The sequence below is a fragment of the Sebastes umbrosus genome, chromosome 11 (genome assembly GCF_015220745.1).
Source record: "Sebastes umbrosus isolate fSebUmb1 chromosome 11, fSebUmb1.pri, whole genome shotgun sequence".
Lineage (NCBI taxonomy): Eukaryota > Metazoa > Chordata > Actinopteri > Perciformes > Sebastidae > Sebastes > Sebastes umbrosus.
In genome coordinates, this window is record NC_051279.1 from 18,085,309 (window position 1) to 18,104,323 (window position 19,015).

The 19,015-nt window shown below is 41.6% G+C and overlaps 2 protein-coding genes across 2 annotated transcripts; one reads left to right on the plus strand and one right to left on the minus strand.

The window, feature by feature from the left end:
* Positions 1–10,283: 10,283 nt before the first annotated feature.
* Positions 10,284–12,359, plus strand: LOC119496445 (hairy/enhancer-of-split related with YRPW motif protein 1-like). Its single transcript, XM_037783732.1, has 5 exons — positions 10,284–10,493; positions 10,631–10,703; positions 10,819–10,902; positions 11,022–11,103; positions 11,202–12,359. The coding sequence occupies exons 1-5, from the start codon at positions 10,408–10,410 to the stop codon at positions 11,816–11,818; spliced, it is 942 nt and encodes a 313-aa protein (XP_037639660.1). The 5' UTR covers positions 10,284–10,407; the 3' UTR covers positions 11,819–12,359.
* A 1,504-nt stretch (positions 12,360–13,863) lies between these two features.
* On the minus strand, positions 13,864–17,994 carry stmn2a (stathmin 2a). Its single transcript, XM_037785308.1, has 5 exons — positions 17,843–17,994; positions 16,019–16,114; positions 15,680–15,852; positions 15,374–15,565; positions 13,864–15,280 (listed from the first exon to the last, which is right to left on the minus strand). Exons 1-5 carry the CDS (start codon positions 17,859–17,861, stop codon positions 15,203–15,205), a joined length of 558 nt encoding a protein of 185 aa, XP_037641236.1. The 5' UTR covers positions 17,862–17,994; the 3' UTR covers positions 13,864–15,202.
* Between the last annotated feature and the right edge of the window lie 1,021 nt (positions 17,995–19,015).

Genomic DNA, 19,015 nt, shown 5'->3' on the forward strand with positions numbered 1-19,015 from the left:
TTAATTATTCATTAACTTCAATGACAGGCGGTAATGATGTGATAGCCAAACAGGCCAGGCTGTGATATATCATGGAATGTTGTTTACCAATCCAATAAGCCGATTACTTGTTGTTCTGTCACCCGGGGGGGGGGGGGTTTCTGCGTACATACACAGGTGCCATCCAGCAGGCGCAGGGCCTGTCTAATGAACATGAACTCTCACTGGCAGCCACAGAGAAGTCCTTTCCTCCTGGTTTTCATCAACACTTCAGCCCCCATTGATGGGAGAACAGTGGCCACGGACAAAAGCTGTATATACTGTACAAACACAGCTCTGAGCGGCAGCACACTGACTCATTCTTCAGTGTGTGTGAGAACGGAGGGGGACCCCTTTCAGCTCCTTTGTGTTGGTGTCTGTCAACAGTGTAGTTGGAGGCAGAGCCCATTGTGGCGGCCAGTGTTTCGTATTGACACAGGGCCTCGCTCAGCTTGTTCCCAGGGTCCAACCTGAGGACTCATGAATAATGGAGAGAGGATCCTCAGGGCCAAGGGCAAAGGAGTTCGCAAGTCTGACTGTGGGCTCGTTATAAACCTAAACTACAGCTTTATACGCCGGCAGGCAGGTAAAACTAAGATCACAGCCGACCATGTGGACGCTGACCTTTGCTGCAACTCCCTGCAGTTAATGATCTGTGAGAATCTGGCTTCATAAAGTACAATAAATGGAATATCACCTATTTCCAGATCATGCAAGTATTTAATTGTATTCCCCCCCTTCTAAGCTTAAACTGTCTTTTCTAATCTGGGTAAGCCTTTGCCAGAGGTAGAGGATAGAGATCTGTGAAAGCCTTTCAGCATGTTCTTAATGTAGGCTTACTGTAGTTGAGACTTGTCCACAATCTGTTTACTTTTTTAACCAAACCCCACCGATGATTTAATCATTTCTAGGAGACCTCCTGCTGGGTTGTCCGGGAAGGAACCCTAAAAAAGTGTTGCATCAGATTTTAACAATAAAAATATGCCTTCAGAATGCCAATAAAAAAAAGCCTAAAGACTAAATAACAATCACAAATTAATTTTAAAGGCCTTGAAAAAGCTTTAAGTAGCTAACTAAGCTAAGCTATAAATGTAAAGTAAAATAGAATAACAGGAAGATATGTTCAAGTTTGATGAGTAAGAGGGAACCAGTTGGGTGTGCGCCACAGGCATCATCAGTTCAGGTCTGGTTCCCAGCAGGTCCCAACCATCTGCTGAGAGGCTCACACGACCTGAGCGACGTGCCCTCTCCTCTTTGCCTTTTTACACGGCTGCTGGATGAGGGGGAACCAGAGGCCAGAGTGGGCGCCGATGTTCTGCATAGCCAGGATGAAGAGTGTGTGTGTGTGTGTGTGTGTGTGGCGTAGGTCAGAGAGGTGCCTCTTGCTTGTGTGCTTTGAGCTGTTTCATGCTTCCTGCTTTGATCTTCTCTCTCATCTCTTCATCCCACACGCTCCCTGCGCCTCAGGCTTCTGGTTTGCAGCACACCGGCGGTGGGGCTGGAGGGGCATGAGGAGGAGGGAGGGGGGCTACCTCTCACAGAGACACTGCTTGTTCTGTCGATACAGGGGGAGCAGCCTGTGGGGCACAGCCACCGGGTGCAGGAGGCCAGTGGGCGGAGGGTTCACCAGGAGCTAAAGTGATGCGTACTGTACAGCTCTCTGCTCCTCTTTTATGCTCCCTCAGATCCCCCAACAGTGGGCTGGAATTCTTGTGTGAAAAACAACTGCCTCAGTGCTCGGAGGGCAGCCTCCTGACCCCTTACAACATGGGAAAGTGCACCCCTCAGCTGGTAGTTATATAAAGCCTGCCGGAGTCATGAGAATCCCTGATAAATTACTTGGCTTGAGGCCTCTCTCATGTCGCTCTGCATCTCACACGGAACGATTATTTTCTATGCATCAATAAAATATGCTTTCCACGACAGCTGTATATAGGCCGTGTTCAAAGTGTTGCTGTGTAATCAATGTGGCAAGAAATGTTAGTCGTGGGACAGCGTGACAGTGGTCATGTGAATATGTGTCAGAAAACATCATTTTATCCTCCAGAGCCTGATAATCCTCATATAACCCCTCACACACACACACACACACACACAGTCCCTCCATACCCCACCTGCTGAGCCCAGACTGGGAAACACAAAAGCAGAGGCACAGAGCAGCACTCCTAATTGAAGATTAATTGTAAGGGGGGTACTTACCTTTATTTAGACATGTGGTAAGTGTTAGGCTGTGACAATTAAGTCAACCATCTCAGCAGATGACTGCACTTAATATTTCATGAGACACTTTGTGGGAGGGGGTTTCAGGGGGGTTCTGCCATGTAGCTCCGCAGCCAAATAATCAAGACTTTCATCCCTTTCGAGACGATGACAGAGATCATAAATATCTGTGATGGCAGAGTGCTCTCTAACCTTTTCCTGTCAATTCAAATTTAAAAATTCATCTTTAAGTCAAATGGACAAGTGGCTGTGGAGTGGACTAGATAGCAGTAGATGCATGTAACAAGTGTAATATTTTCCTTTTTTGAACAAAAGACTTGAAGGAGATGAAGATCAGTGATGCATTTACATTGTTTTATATGCAATTAAACATATGTTGCTGATGAAAGATTGCCAGATAAGTAGAGAACATACTTGTATTGTTGTAAGATGTTAATGAAAACTATTTAAAGACAACAGTCTACATAATCACCGGGACATTATAAATTGATATGGACATGTGATAAATTAGAAAAAAAGTGAAAAAAGCTTTGCACAAAGCATGTGGATTATAGTACAAATAATGTATAGAGACAGATAGAAGCAGCGATGGAATTAACAGTAGGACTTGCATGTTTGTGTGAGTGGGAGAGAGAGAAAGAAAAGAGTAAAGGGGCTGTGCTAACAGGCTTTCTGCAGATCACTGGCAGTTTGACTGCAGTGGAGAGTAATGGGGCTGGCAGGGCGGAATCAATTACTGGCCACAACAGATTTTCCCACAGGTCGGAGCTTGGGAAAGCAGTACTTTACTGCAGCGCAGACAGCTGGCACAGAGCATCCACTGGGAAAGGAGCCGGCTCGCAAAAAAAAGACAGCTTTTTTTTTATAAACTTGTGACACACCATAAATTGACTCTTTTCTGTTTCTTGGTTCTGTCTAAAAATACCAGTTGTTGTAGTCACTGTTAATCAGATTGTATTCCAAATGGCATCGGGCAAATGTAAAAATGCACACAAGCCCACAAAAAAGCCTTGGCCTATATAGGTGTTTGCGATAAAAGACTAACTCATACATGAAAACATCATATCATGCCAATCATGTCTTAAGCGCACACACACAAAGCTTAGAGAATTGTCCACAGCTTGACTCGACTAATAATTCATATGACCAGCGCCTGCGTGGTTCCCTTTGCGTGATGTAAACCTCTAGATACATTTCAATTAGAGCCACAAACACCCCCCACCTTGCCTCACACACACACACACACACACACACACACAGACACCATTGATATGCAAACAATGTTTTTCCTGTGGCAACACAATGTGTGGCCTTAAAAGTAGCTCGCTCGGCGGCCCTCCTTTCTCTGTGTGGACATCACGTGCTGTCTCCTGTTGCGCTTATTTGGGAAACCAGTCTTGTGATCTGCCTTCCCTCTATTGTGGAGCTGCATAAGTTAACTGGTAATGGACAGCGTACTGGTAAACCTTATGAACAATATCATTGTCGGGGGCCATTGTGAAGGAGTGTGCGCCATTGTGGAAAAACAAATGAAATAGATTTGTATTTATGTAAGGGTGACTCAGGTCATTCACATTTATTTCAAGTCAGCACATGAGGTTGTCCATATCAGAGTTCAAAGTTTTGTTTGAATCTTCTCTGTTCGTGCTGTGTAATTGAATCTAAGCCCTGTAATTGGCAGCCGGTATTGAGATCCTGGTGTCAGTATTATGACCTGAGGAGATTTTTTTTTTAAAAAGCTCCTGCTAAACAAAGAAACAAGGAAGTCAACATATCCTCCCTGGCTTTACCTATCCAGCAAGCACAGGGAGAATGGATGCCAACAAAGGCAGGAAAGTAAAGAATGAGAAGGCGGGTGTATTACAATCAAACAGTGGGAATGAGTCTTAGACCTGGTCTGGTCTCTGCCCAATATAGCGCCTGGGTGCTGACTGGAACCAGTGAGAGGGGACAGACAGGAAGCTGTGGCCCATAGGATAACATTGTTGTATGGAAGTTGTCTGGTAGACATTTCCCTCAGTCGGACAAGTTATTTAGGACCAGCATGGGTGGCATTTTCTCTGTCTTACATAATATGTCATGTAGCAAAGTTAATACCTTTTTACATGCACCTCCACTCTATTTGAATAAAGCATGGACAAGGCATGATCTCACACATGCAGAAATATCCCCCAGAAGCCCCCCGCTTCCAACACACACACAAATGCAAACTCCACTGCAGCAGTTGTTGAATGACAGGTATAAGATGTCAGGATGGTGTGCACACAGGATGCGGGCACGGCTGCGAGCGTCGCTGCTGCCGACAGCCCCAACGGTTGACATAGTAAATCAATCCTGATGGGAGGGTGGGTGGGTAGGTCGGAGGCGGAGGGGGGGTCCAATGGGACTGAGCCGGCCTCTGTCAGACACACTCAGCCACTCAGCCAGCCAGAGAGAGAGACTGTCGACGGGTGGGAGAACACTCGCCGGGAAGCGCTCACACGGAGATTGAGTTACCACGGAATTAGATCAGGGCTGTGGGAAACGGCACCTCCTAAACACACTCGCACACTCTCGGTCACACACACATAAACACATGCAGACGCACCAGCACACACTCACAGGCCGCACTCTCGCACACAAAAGAGTCACCAAGGGAAACCTGAGGGAAGATTGAGGAAGGCAGCTGGGCACACGCCAGTTTCAAACAAATGCTTGCTTATACCTCTTAGCTTCCTGGCACTGGTTCGAGAGTGGTTTCTTCAGATTGGTGCCGAGTTAGGCCCACGGTCAACAGGCAGACTGGCATGTTCAAGTTATTAAATCTAGAAGATTTAGAGAAACATGGCAATCACAGACAAATGGGCTCAAACCAAACACACTTTTTCACATCATCAACTGGAGGTGGAGGCTGAGAAAATGTTGTGATGCCGCAGTCGAAAGAGTCAAGGTTGTTGGAGGGGAAAAAAAAATCCTAATTATGTTTAATGGATCACAGGAATGTCAGGGCTAATGTGAAGGACCTTGACAGTCAGGTGTGAGGAGAGTGGTTTGTGTCTGCTTAATGGAGACCACATGAACCTGCCTGTCTTGTAGAGCCGGTGGCACTGTAGAACTATTACCATAATAACATCATAAACAATACTCAAGTGATCCCAAATATACTAAGCTGCCTATCAGCACAGAGTCATGGGAAGGCCACGTATGGTTTAGTTTGGGGTAGAGGACACAAAACACAGGGTTGTCGAGCAGTAGACCGATTTTCACATCCCGAGTGAAAACAACAACGTGTAGTTGTCTTTGTGTTCACAAGCGGAAGTTTCACTTTCACTTTTCAAACGTAGTTATTTTAAGTCAAAACACAATGTTTATCCCTAAACTTAACTAAGTGGTTTTGTTGCCTAAACCTTAAAAAAAGTTTTAGGTTTGTTGCCTAAATCTAAAGAAGTTGTGGTTTTGTTGCCTAAAACTAAAGAAGTTGTAGTTTTGTTGCCTAAACCTAAGAAGTTGTAGTTTTGCTGCCTGAACCTAAAGAAGTTGTAGTTTTGTTACCTAAACCTATGAACTTGTAATCGTGTTGCCTAAACCTAAAGAAGTTGTTGTTTTGTTACCTAAACCTAAGAGGTTGTAGTTTTGTTGCCTAAACCTAAGAAGTTGTAGTTTTGTTGCCTAAACCTAAAGAAGTTTTTGTTGCCTAAACCTAAGAAGTTGTAGTTTTGCTGCCTGAACCTAAAGAAGTTGTAGTTTTGTTACCTAAGCCTATGAACTTGTAATTGTGTTGCCTAAACCTAAATAAGTTGTTGTTTTGTTACCTAAACCTAAGAAGTTGTAGTTTTGTTGCCTAAACCTAAAGAAGTTTTTGTTACCTAAACCTAAGAAGTTGTAGTTTTGTTACCTAAACCTAAAGATGTTTTTTGTTACCTAAACCTAAGAAGTTGTAGTTTTGTTGCCTAAACCTAAAGAAGTTGTTGTTTTGTTACCTAAACTTAAGAAGTTGTAGTTTTGTTGCCTAAACCTAAAGAAGTTGTAGTTTTGTTGCCTAAACCTAAGAAGTTGTAGTTTTGTTGCCTAAACCTAAAGACGTTGTAGTTTTGTTGCCTAAACCTAAAGAAGTTGTTGTTTTGTTACCTAAACTTAAGAAGTTGTAGTTTTGTTGCCTAAACCTAAAGAAGTTGTAATGTTGTTGCCTAAACCTAAAGAAGTTGTAGTTGTGTTGTCTAAACCTAAAGAAATTGTAGTTTTATTGCCTAAACCTAAAGAAGTTGTAAATGTGTTGCCTAAACCTAAAGAAGTTGTAGTTTTGTTGTCTAAACCTAAAGAAATTGTAGTTTTATTGCCTAAACCTAAAGAAGTTGTAGTTTTGTTGCCTAAACATAAAAGAGCCTTTTTGTGTGTGTTCAAAATGTAACGTTTCATGCAGTTTTACAACATGTTAAGTTTTGCTTTCACTTTTACAACATATAGCATATACCCACATCTATGGTGCTTATAGCAGGCAAAAACGCCTATTTAATGGTCTGATAACAGTCGAATCGGGTGACAAATCTGTCCCACAAGCACTTCTTTGTGAAGTGAAAAGTAATATCAAAGTTCATGAGAAACACCATCCAGATAGGGAGTGTGCAGGCCTCAGGATTTTTTCACCACGGGATTATGCACATGTTGAGGTTTATAAAGTGTAGAAATGCATGAAATGGGTGAAGGTACAGTAGGCATGATTTTTTAGTGAAAGTATCTGCTGACAGGGAGGGCAGGGGCGTGTCAGGGATAGTGTGTGAAGGCTCATCCACACTCAGAATGACTGAAGCTTGCACATTGTATCTGTCACCACCGAAACCCCTCTGACATTCTGGGAACAGCGTGTTGGCCTGCAGTTGCTCCCTGGAATCAAGCTCTCTTCCGCACTTGTCGAGCTCCCAACGCACCAAGTTAACAACTGACCTGACGGACAGAGCAGAGAAACAGCTGCTGCTCTACAAGGTACTGGAATGGACGACAGCAGGGGGGTCACGCTCCCACTGATGGCCTTACCAGACACGTCAGGCTCAGGATGCACAAATTATACCAGCCTCAAGTGCTAGCTTTTCCCATACCTGACACTTGGCTGCTGTTTTTATATGGTATTGTGTGTATTTTATATGTCTAATTATATGACTGCAGTGTTATGTTAAATTAGCAATACCACACTATAAAAAATTTAAAAAAGTAAATTCTTTTTAAAAAAGTTATATAAAGTAAATGTCCTGCTTTAAAAATTTTACTTGAGGAAAAATGCAGAAGTATTGACAACAAAGTGTCAAAAATACAAGTAGTCATCATCCAGAATGACCTCTGGGAATGATATGTCATTATAGTATTGGATCATTACTATTCATGCATCAACATGTAAGCAGTACTTCAGTGATGTAAAATTGTACAAAAAATGTATAATTGTTACTTTTAGAGCTTATTCGATTAGTTGTCAACTATTAAATTAATCACCAACTATTTTGATAATTGATTTGAGTAATTTTTTAAGAAGAAAAAAAGTAAATATTCTCTGATGCCAGCTTCTAATCTGAATATTTTCTGGTTTCTTTACTCCTCTATGACAATAAATTAAATATCCTTAAGTTGTGGACAAAACAAGACATTTGATAGATCAAACAACTGATCGATTAATTAAGAAAGTAATCGACAGATTAATCAACAATGAAAATAATGAAAATCTTTAGTTGCAGCCTAGTTACTGTCCACCACTGTATGATGGTTTTATTAGTATATATACAACATAACATTATCTTAACATTAACTCATTAAAGCATAGAAGATAGAACAAAAGTTAGTGTGTGTTTTTTTTAGATCATTCACATTAAACATTTGCCTTGTATTTTATATATTTATATATAGGCAGAAATATCTGTATCTCCTGCCACAGTCAGAAGGGATCAGTTACACGGTGGAACATAAACATTGAAAGCTCCCGTGTTTTATATAGTTTGCCCTCTGACCTGAGCGTATTAGTGGGGTCAACATTTTCACACCTTCTGCAGCCAACCCCATCCAGAGAGAAGCACTTATGCTTTGCTGCTTATGTCTAAGAAGGTTTGTATGTTTTTTTTTTTTTAAATGTAGCTCACAAAAAAAAACATTAATTTAAAGTTGCAGGCAGCTTCCAAAAACATTTCTGTTTCTCGTTCCCACTAAACAGCAGAGCGAGGTTCACTGTTTTCACCCACAGTGGATGAATGATTCCCTGGGAAGGTCTGTCTGCGCCAGTCAGTTGACCTGTTTGCAGTGACCGGGGAGGAGGTGGTGGAGGAGAAGGAGCGGGTGGAGGGGGTTTCCTAGGAGAGCCTGGCAACGCTGACTGACTAATGTTGGGCCTCCCGGCTGATCAATGCTGTTGTGGAAGCACACAGCTGACAGCAGACAATGAACAACACACTCTGCTAATGGGCCGTGTGTCCTCCACAACTCCAAAGAAGAAGAGGGCTCCTGCTATAATGGGGCCTGTTGCTCATGAACTGGGGTCTCAGCAGGGAGACCGAGGACCTGAGGCCAGGAGTCTACCGGTCAGCCTGAGCTGTCAGGACTCAGACTCAATACTATCTATTAAAAGTTATGTATTAAAAATCATGCTTTTAATATAACATTTTAAGGAGAGACACTACAGGCATTGTTTTCCATGCACTGATCAATTTTGAGATTTTTTGGGCTATTTTGCTTCCACTTCTTTCAGACTAGTGGAAAGAAAACATCTAAAATACACATTTAGGTGTTTATTTTACTTCACTTTGTCTATTTGCGTCTGTAAATTTCTCCTAAATTCACCAAAAGTTAGCATTAGATAATGCCTTATTTGCATATTTAAACATAAAATTTCAGAAAACTTGTGATACAAACAAAATGTCTTAATGTAAGTAATCAACTGGGGCAGTTTCTTGGTGATATTTATTAGTTAAATGTTTAACCCTATTCATTAGTGTCTTCAAAATGTATTGAATTTTACAATCCATATCTTTAAAGGCTGTTTTTTCTCAGACTCTGACTCAGAAATCTCCTCTTCAGTAGCACTACATCAAACGTTCCAGTTTCATTCCTATCTACATTCTGAAGGTTGTTACTGAGGGGTTTGTTCATATCATTTCATCATTCATAGTCTGATTTATATCACAGTTTATTCCTAAAAACTAGGGATGCACTGATCCAACTTTGTCAGTCTCAATACCGATAGCGATACCTAGGCTTTGTTTATCAGCTGATACCGAGTACCGATCCGATACCAGTGTTTAATTAATAAGCTGCATGCCTCACTGTGTGGAAGTGATTGGGATCATCCTATTATGTGTAAGGCAACATCAGGTTTGACATTGCTTTCTTAAGTTTGTAAAACAAAATGTAACAAATAAATACTTAGATATTCACTGAATTGTTATTTATTATTAAAATAATTAATCATACACCAACAACTTGGTAAAAAAATCTTCAAAATTAGCAGGAATTACAATTCAAGTGTAAATCTTTTCAATGCAGCAACAAATTGGTCAAAACTTAAACAGGTATTAAAATTCCAGTATATAATGTATATAATATATACGAATTGAATTGGCTGTTGACAGTACTTTCTGATTTATGTGGGATTGATAAAAAGAGAAATCCTTTGACTCTATTCCAATGTTCAGATTTATGTTCTGGAAATGTATGCAATTTTCTTTTCACATATTTAATAAGATAATGCCTCATTTGCATATTAAAACATAAAATCTTTGAAAAATTGTAATACAAAAAATAATTGCATCAATGTAAGTAATCAACTGGGGAAGTTTCATGATGATATCTAGGCTATTAGTTAAATTTTTTAACCCTATTCACTTATCTCCCTTTAAACACTGATTCAGATCATTGCAGAAATGAGTTTCAGTACTTTCCTCTGAGACTTTGGGCTTGTTCATTGATTTTAATTTTTTTTTTCTTTATAAAGTATATGTCATTCAAATACCAGCTCGATTTTAACAGGCTCAAATCTACTCAAGCACCGCCCACATCATCATGGGAACCCGCCCCCCTCTCCACGGTGTGAGAGTGATCAGAGCAGAGAGGCAGTCTGATGTTTAAACTGTTGCACACAGAAGGTCTCTGCTGACAGTTCACCACCGGAGCTTCATCTGAGAGGACTACTTTATTTATCACTGCAATCTGGGAAGCAAAATGAAGCGAAGCCACAACTACAGCTCATCGGAAAGCGACCTGGATGACAATGTTGAGGTGGAGAAGGACAGTGGTGACGAAAATGGGTATGTTCACTTTTTTAAATAATCATTATGTCATATGTTTTATGACAAATGTGCATGTTTTTATTCCACTAACTGCTAAATTTCAACTTTATTTCATGTGCGTTTTAATTGAAAAAATGATTTTATTTTCCTTTAAGTCAACTTGATTCTCACGGCTCGATGTCACCCTCCACAACCACCCAAGTTCAAGCCAGGAAAAGGCGCAGAGGGGTAAGTGAACTCATCATCTCTGGTGCCAAGTTGCTGTGTGGTAGATCCAACTGTTTCCATCCCACCTGTCACAATTAGACTACATTGTTTTGTTTGTTTTTTTACATATTCACAGATTATTGAGAAAAGGAGACGTGACCGCATCAATAATAGTCTGTCAGAGTTGAGAAGACTGGTGCCAAGTGCTTTTGAGAAACAGGTAAGCGGGTCTTTATGGACAGTCACACATACATGTTTTTTCTTCATGGACACCAGACAGGAATTATCACTATCATAAAAAGTGACACTGTTCTTTCCTATTTTTATTTTTTTTTACAGGGATCAGCTAAATTGGAAAAAGCAGAAATTTTGCAAATGACTGTGGACCATTTGAAGATGCTTCATGCATCTGGTGGCAAAGGTATAACATCCCCTTTCTTTTGGCTTTTGGATGATAAATAAATACATGAATCTGCTGTGAATGACATATCTGACCACTCTGCTTCTTTTCCTTTCCAGGTTTCTTTGAGGCTCATGCTCTTGCTAAGGATTACCGCAGCCTGGGCTTCAGGGAGTGTCTGGCAGAGACAGCTCGCTACCTGAGCATCATAGAGGGTCGGGACGGTGCGGACCCCCTCCGCGTACGTTTGGTGTCCCACCTCAGCAGCTACGCCTCTCAGAGGGAGGTGCACACTGGACTGGAACACTTAGCCTGGGGCTCTGCCTACGGTGCTGGTCCTGCTCATCTCCCCCACCCCCTCCTCCTACAACACCCCCAGGGCAGGACACCTGCATCCAGGAGCAAAAGTAGCCCACCCTCCTCCTCCTCCGCCTCCTCTTCTTCCTCTACATCTTCCTCCCCCTCCACTGAGGCATCTGGGACATCCAGACTCGTCGTCATGCCCCCCGCAGAGACCCTCAGGGTGCCTCACAACGGCTCGCTGGCCCTCAGTCTGTCTGTGCCAACATCCAAGCTTTCGCCACCACTCCTGTCATCCCTCTCCTCGCTGTCGGCCTTCCCCCTCTCCTTCGGTGCTTTCCCTCTGGTGTCCCCGGCGGCCCTCGGCACAGTGAGCCCCTCCTCCACCCTGTCAAAGCCTTACAGGCCGTGGGGCACAGAGATTGGGGCCTTCTGAAGCTAACAACTGGACTGAAGGCAACAGCTGAGCTGTGCCCACCACCGCAGGACAACCTGACTCTGTTTCTATAGCAATAAAACAGGGGAAACAAAGCAAACTGACTTTATTTTATTAAATATAAAGAATAAGTGGGAGAGGTCGCCCTCAGTATGTCGTAATCTAAAGAGAGGAAATGATTTTATGTTATTCATTGACTAATTTAGTTAACATGCACTGTCTCTATAGGTTGAGGATATGACATATGGGCCATGAATAGATTTACTGTAAGACACACAAATATAGAGGTTATATTTTATAGACCACATACTGGAACTTCTACAGTTGTCGAGCATGGGATGTCTGTTTTTAACATAATGTAGAGTTACTTAATTCGGCCTGTTTCTCTAGTGTTATCAGTTGAAATGAATAAGCATATTATATGTGCCATTGTTGGAAAACTAACCACTTGAGAATTAGAAACTTGCATTCTTGTATCTATTTGTGATATTTTTGTACCAATAAATTGACTTAAAAGTATAAAACGTGGATTTAAACCAAAGTTTTTGTTTGTTTCTTTTCATAGTGTATAATAGGTCGCTATTATTTCTACCATGAGTCCTTTATACAAGCAGGCTAACTTTCCTCCGAGTGATTAAGACCTTATCTTCCCAAATGACATATGATCCGCAGGTGCATTTTTGTTACAATCCCGTAGAAGTTAATCATGAGATAATAAGGTCCCCGGTTATTGACTGAAAGGCAATTCCTTCACTGTGTGCCAGGTGAGTAACCAAATCTGAGAGCATTGTTGCCCTTATGAATACCCAGGAAATCATTAAGAGCCAGAGGAAATCCTTTACAATGTTGCCCTGACCTCACCAGCTCGGGTTGGTCTGAAACGGAGACAATAGTGTGAACAGGATGGGGACGTTGGAGGAAAGCGGTTAAAAAGTAACAACAATACACGAGACAGCTGGACTAATAAATCACCACAGTGTTGTTTCTGGTCCAATCTGAGTGACACAGACTTTTAGGGGTTCACCGTTTTTTTTAATGACTCAGTTGTATACGTCCGTGCAGCACCTCAGGCTTCCAGGAGGGGCAGTGTGTGGTTTGTTCCCCGAGGGGCAAAGGCCACATGCTATTAATGATATATTAACTATATTGTCTTCCTTCGAAATAATAGTCAATTTAAAGCATTTAATCTGTCTTTGCTCCTTCTAAATGAGGATGTTATTTAAATTCCAAATAATGCTTCTCGTGAAACACAACACAAATTATCTTTATTATTATATCAGTGTTTTTGTTTTTATATTTCTTCAATATTTGCTTTTGGCATATTGGGAATTTTGGGCCAGCTTTTGGATTGGTATCATACTGTAGACTGTATGAGTGGTATGGGCTTCAGCTTGGTTTGTTCTTTCTAGAGAGATCTGCCACTGCCACCTAGTGGAGGAACTTTATCTTACACATGCCTGATGGAGGATCATGGATTCATTTTAGATGTTTATCCAACGGGTTCTCATCCCAACTCGTCACACACTGACGCTTTGTCAGACCCCTCGGCGTCACTTTTCGGTCGCAGTAAAGATGTGCTTAATGTTGTAAATAACACAAAAACACTTGTTTAGGATCAGGCAACAAAACCACAATAGTTAGGTTTAGGAAAAAAACAACATGGTTGGGCTTAAAATTACTACGTTTACAGTGAAAATGTGACTTGACGTTGTGTTGTTGGACGCATTCATCTCCCCTCCTGCCCACCCTGTGTGTGTCTTTCACTCTTTAAACTACATCACCACAGCACCTTCCCTCAGCATTTAATATTAATGGAAAGCTGCTAAAGGGTGCTAAAGGGTGTCTTGTGCGGCAGGATCGAACGCAGACAGCTGTGACAAAGCGTCGGTATTTGACGCCCTGGGAATGAGAACGGGCTGGTTTATTATATGTTAGTCTAACCCTCGAGGAATAAACCTGACTTTATATGAATTATGCCAAAAAATAGTATACAATATCCAAAACGAATTAACATTAAAGATGAATGAACTAGGGGAAGACGGCGATTCTCGGGATGTGTAGATAACTGGTTCTTTTATTTGGCAGTTTACATTTCCCCTCCTTCTTTTAGCACAGAAAAGTATTGGATGGTGCATGCCATGTTCACAGAACCTCAAACCTTTATTCAGCAAAGCTTTCACAGAGAAATATATGAAGGGAGAAACACAAGCAGCAGAGGATGCAGGCAGATATCAGTGGTACTGTATATTAAAAAGAGACTAGTTCAGTGTGCTGAATGTAAAGCATCCCGCATTCGTTCTCCATCTAATCCCCTAAAGAGAGCAGAGGCTAATGATGCCTTGTGGTAAAGTCGCATTCACACACACCCACACAGACATACAGTATGGTCACACTATCAATATCAAGGTGGGAGCAACAGCACATTCCACTGTCCAAGACAATATGCATGGTACCAGTATGGTGTCGTAACATTCAAGAGTATGTAACAGAGCTAGAGTGATTTAGCTGGAGATGGATTCATTGAGAGGTGCTGTTGTTCGGGGGTAAGTGGGAATCTGATTAACAGTTGCTCCCATTGGGCAAAGACATTCTTAACAACAACAAAGCACCTATCAAGTTCATTATCAAGCTCATTTCAGAGGAGGTGGACACTTTACGGATCTGTGGAGTTTTGGCGTATTGTTACGTTCCAAGCGTGAATGAGTGGGTGTGCGTGTGAGGAAGATACAGATGGGATATCTCGTAGGAGCCTGTGGTGTTTCAGGTACACCGACCGTCATTCTTTTACAAAGACACAGAAACATCATCATCATCATTATGACATCATCAGGAAACACTGCGAATGCCAGTCTACAGCCAACTCACAACACCGACGGACGGCTTTCACAAGAAAAAAGGGTTGTGGAGTCAAATTTTCAAGAACTGAAACGTTAATCAATCACAAACAAAAATGTTTGAAATCGTACAGTGCAGTACAATCTGTATGTACTTCACTTACCATGATAGATAGATAGATAGATAGATAGATAGATAGATAGATAGATAGAGAGAGAGAGAGAGAGAGAGAGATAGATAGATAGACTTTAAGAAAAAAGTATTTACAAAATAATAGCCATATTCTCACATTTTCTCTAAAATCAACAAATCCATTCAACTCTCAAGATGAGTGTTATTGATGTTTGTATCCACTGATAATACTGATAGTGGTGGTGGTGTGGTGTGGTGTGGTGTGGTGTGGTGTGTTGTGATGTGGTGGTGAGGACCTCGAACTTCTCGGCCTCCAGGGGGTTGGGTGTCTGTTCTGAGGAGGGTGAGGGTGGGGCGATGGAGGGGGGAGGATGGAGGGACTTTGATGGACCACGGAAGTCAGGACTGCTGTGAGGCTCATGCTGTCAACTCTTCCCTCTCCCTCTCCCTCTCGCCCAGCTCTTTGTTCTTGCGCACCAGAGCTGCGTGTCTCTCCTGAAAACACGAGAACAACAGAGAGAGAGAAGAGAAGAGTTAGTCATCAGGCGTCAGGCCTAAAGAAAAACACAAGATTTCTGCATTGCTCACCTTCTCCTGTAGACGCTCGATCATGGCCGCCAGATGGGCGTCACGGTTCTCCTTGATCTGGTCCATCTTCATCTGCAGCTTCTCCTCGGCCATCTTGCTGAAGTTGCTGTTCTCCTCCATGGCCTTGAGCAACACGTCCCTCTCGTGGTCTCGCTTTTCTGCCAAAGCCCTCAGCACCTGGGCCTCCTGATACTAAAGAGACGCACAGCAAACAAAAAAAAGATTAATTCTGAATGATTTCAAATCTAAAATGTGCTTCTTTCTTTTCCCATTTTAAACACCCAAAGCTATTTCAAACATATTCACCTTCCTCCGGTCTTCAGCAGCCTCCAGTTTCTTCTCAATGTCATCCAGGGAGATGTCCCTCTTGGGAGGCGAGGGGAGGTTGTGGGCTAGGTCTGACACCGGAGACTGGGGCTTGAGAATCACCTCAAAGGCCTGACCAGAGGCCCGCTTGTTTATAGCTTTCACCTCCATGTCTGTAAATCAGACAATTATGATGATGAAACCAGCAAAATCAATGTCCAATAAATCAGTCCAACAATACGTCATTATTATCTGTGTCTACAGGGTGGATGAAAACATCCATGGGGGACAATTTGTTTGATCCAAAAGAAAAAAATCAATGTTCGAGCTGATCCATACCTTCAAACTCACACACGAGCTTGTTGCGTGTCTCTGGGTAGAAGCAGGAGCAGATGAGGGAGAGGACGGACAGCTCCTTCATCTTCTCTTTATACGCTGTGGGAACATAAACACACCGTAGCATCATGGTGGTGGTGAGTCTCTCTGTTACTCATGAAAACACTAAAACTGACCTGCGCAGGTCTCCTCACTATACCACATATCTTTATACAAACACAAATCAATTACTTGAGATATTTCCAAATTAGGATAAGGAGAGGGAGATTTTCACAATAAAATCAATTAGCATGAGAAGGCCGATGCATCTGAAATGTATATATAAGTGCCCTGTTGCTTAATAATTTATTGGATGGATGTATTCTGTAAGGGTGATTGCTCTTTTATCGGATCTTAAGACATTTGTGACTCATTTGAATCGAGAAATCAGAGTGCCTCGTCTAATATCCGCTTGCAATCTGCACCAGATGAGTGATTAGACAGGTCTGTGCGTCAAGTTATTCAATTTCCTGTTGAACTCTCAGCTGATTGTCATGATCACGATAATCATAAGCATGTATATCTATCTGTCTTATCCCTATGTTGAGTGTCAAATTTTATCTCTACTAGATCTGGCGTATAAGATGTGCTTTCACCCGTTTCATACTGACTATTTTTAATCTCATCTGCAAATTCTGTCTCCATGCTCTCTCCTGTATTTGACAAAGTGCCCACATGGCTGTTCAGAGAGGGCTATACAGATTGTCAGTGCTGCTAAGCCTTCTGCTGCAAAGGCCAGCGTGTGAAGCGGCCCCTTGCTGCAGGGCTGGCCTGCCTCCCACCCTGCCATGCACCTGGCTGTCTCCTCCTGCCACCAACACACACATACCATAATGAAGCCAGTCTGCACACACCCTGCTGGATCGTAGATGATGGGGACCAAATCCGGTTGCTTATATTAAAAAGCACCACTATTTTATATACAGAGGCTAAACAAACCCATGAAAACAAATATGCTAAATGCCTGATGGCCTATACAACAATAACTGTAACCATCAGAGGAGATGACTAATGCGAGGTATCTGATAATATAACATTTGGTGAGCTATAACTCCTACGCCGCATTTGTATTTGCTCATATGCCAATAGTGGGTTTTTTTGAGAGACAAATGGCAACCCATCTGTCACAGCTGGGGGATGCATCCTTTGGCAAGGAGGAAAATAAGGAAAGCTATAATAAAAAGGAGCAATAACAGATAAATGATAGGATGAAACAATCACGTTCAGGAGAGGCTATGCAGAGATTTTAAAATGGCAAAATGATATATTAAAGTGAGACTGTTGAAGCCCTCTCAGCTTCGCTTTAATGGTCGGCAGCACAGCATCTTTGGGTGGGGTCCGTCTGCATTATGCTGCATGTTGGAGGCTGCTGGAGCATGAACCAAAGGTGCGGCTGTAGTAAATAAAGCTGTCAAGGGGCCAATATCCATCCGTTTTATCTAATTATAATCTGTTACACAATATAAATATATATATAGATCAAAGCAAATGACGTAGATGAGGATAATGGAGGAGACATTTCAGTAATGATGGAGGATGCTCATATATTCTTGCTGTCATTATACCAGTGTCTCTGGATGAGACAATAGGCGATGGAGAATATCAAGAAAAATGATGTTATAGTTTTAATCAGAACATGTCTGAGTGGAGCTAGAACAGAAAGCACGACCACCGTCCTAGACAATATAATAGGCCGACATGGTTCTCTATACAGAAAGGATCTATAACACAAGTCCATCCATCTATCTATACATACATTACGCATTGGGTTTTTATTGGTTTTCTTACCGGTTGCTGTTTTGGCCATGGCTGATGTATTTGTCCGCAGAGGATGCTGCTGTAGCTCTGTTCAGGTGAACGGTGATGCTGCTTAAGGCACTGAGTCAGCGAATAGACCGAGAGGGTTGGAGCGGATGGCAAACAGGAGGAGGTGGGCACGCACTCACGCACGCACGCATGGACGGGAGCGCGCAGGCAGACCCTCCTCTTCGTCCTCTGACGCGCAGAGCAGCATCCTATATGTATGTGACCATATAGACTACACTTAAAGCTGGCAGACACACAGGGAAGTCGATAGATAATGTTCTCCACACCGGATACTTTTGACTTGTGTTTTTACTGGATCAACATGTATGAGACTATATAGGTCCACAGTGAGCTAAGCATACTTTATGATGTGCTATTGTGTGTACACTGCAAAAACAGCCCTACTAGAAATAAGCCAAATATTCATAAATTTCGACAATTTTTTTTTGTTTTGAGCAAAAAAATCTGCCAATGGGGTAAGCAAATTTTGCTTGGCTATAATTCTTAAAACTAGACTATAAATCTAGACACTTTAAGACTGTAATGTGTCTTAAAACTAGAAAAATAGGCCAACATTTTGCTTATTACAAGCAAAGAAACTGTTATGTAAGAAATGTTTACTTAAAATGAGTGTTGTGCTTTCTTGATTAAGCTGACTTTAAGATTTTCTTACTTAATTTAAGAATTTACACCTTAATTAAGATTTTAATATCTTATTAAGAAAAAGTTAGATATATTTTCTTAAAATGAGATAATTTTTCTAATGCAAAACTTGCTTGTCGAGATTATTTTTCTTTTTAGGCAATAAATAAATAAAAAATCCTAGAAACAAGGCTTTTTTTACTTTCTTAAAAATCCTTTTTTTGCAGTGTATGTGTATTGTGCGTTTTGTATGTTCTTTCTTGTATGACTGTAGTATGTTCTCTTTGTCTTGACCTGCCAAGGGACTACAGATGTGAATTAGTTTAAAGCTATAATCTGGTACGGTGCTTCAAATGGTGACATTTATGTTTTAAACTGTACATGGTCCCTTTTAAATAAAATAATAAAATAATAATAATCAAAGCTGATTAGACATTGCTTTATGCCATTTTTTTAAGAATACAAAGATCAATCTTGCATTTTCTAATAAAACATACTAGTAATAATAATAAT

Excerpts from the sequence above, each read along its gene's own strand:
- stmn2a (XM_037785308.1), bottom strand. Across the intron at positions 15,566-15,679 it reads CTGCTGAAGACCGGAGGAAG|TATCAGGAGGCCCAGGTGCT; the intron begins GTGAATATGTTT and ends GCGTCTCTTTAG. Across the intron at positions 15,281-15,373 it reads TCGAGCGTCTACAGGAGAAG|GAGAGACACGCAGCTCTGGT; the intron begins GTGAGCAATGCA and ends TCGTGTTTTCAG.
- LOC119496445 (XM_037783732.1), top strand. The coding sequence starts at position 10,408 with ATGAAGCGAAGCCACAACTACAGCTCATCGGAAAGCGACCTGGATGAC. Across the intron at positions 10,494-10,630 it reads GACAGTGGTGACGAAAATGG|TCAACTTGATTCTCACGGCT; the intron begins GTATGTTCACTT and ends TTTTCCTTTAAG. Across the intron at positions 11,104-11,201 it reads TCATGCATCTGGTGGCAAAG|GTTTCTTTGAGGCTCATGCT; the intron begins GTATAACATCCC and ends TTTCCTTTCCAG.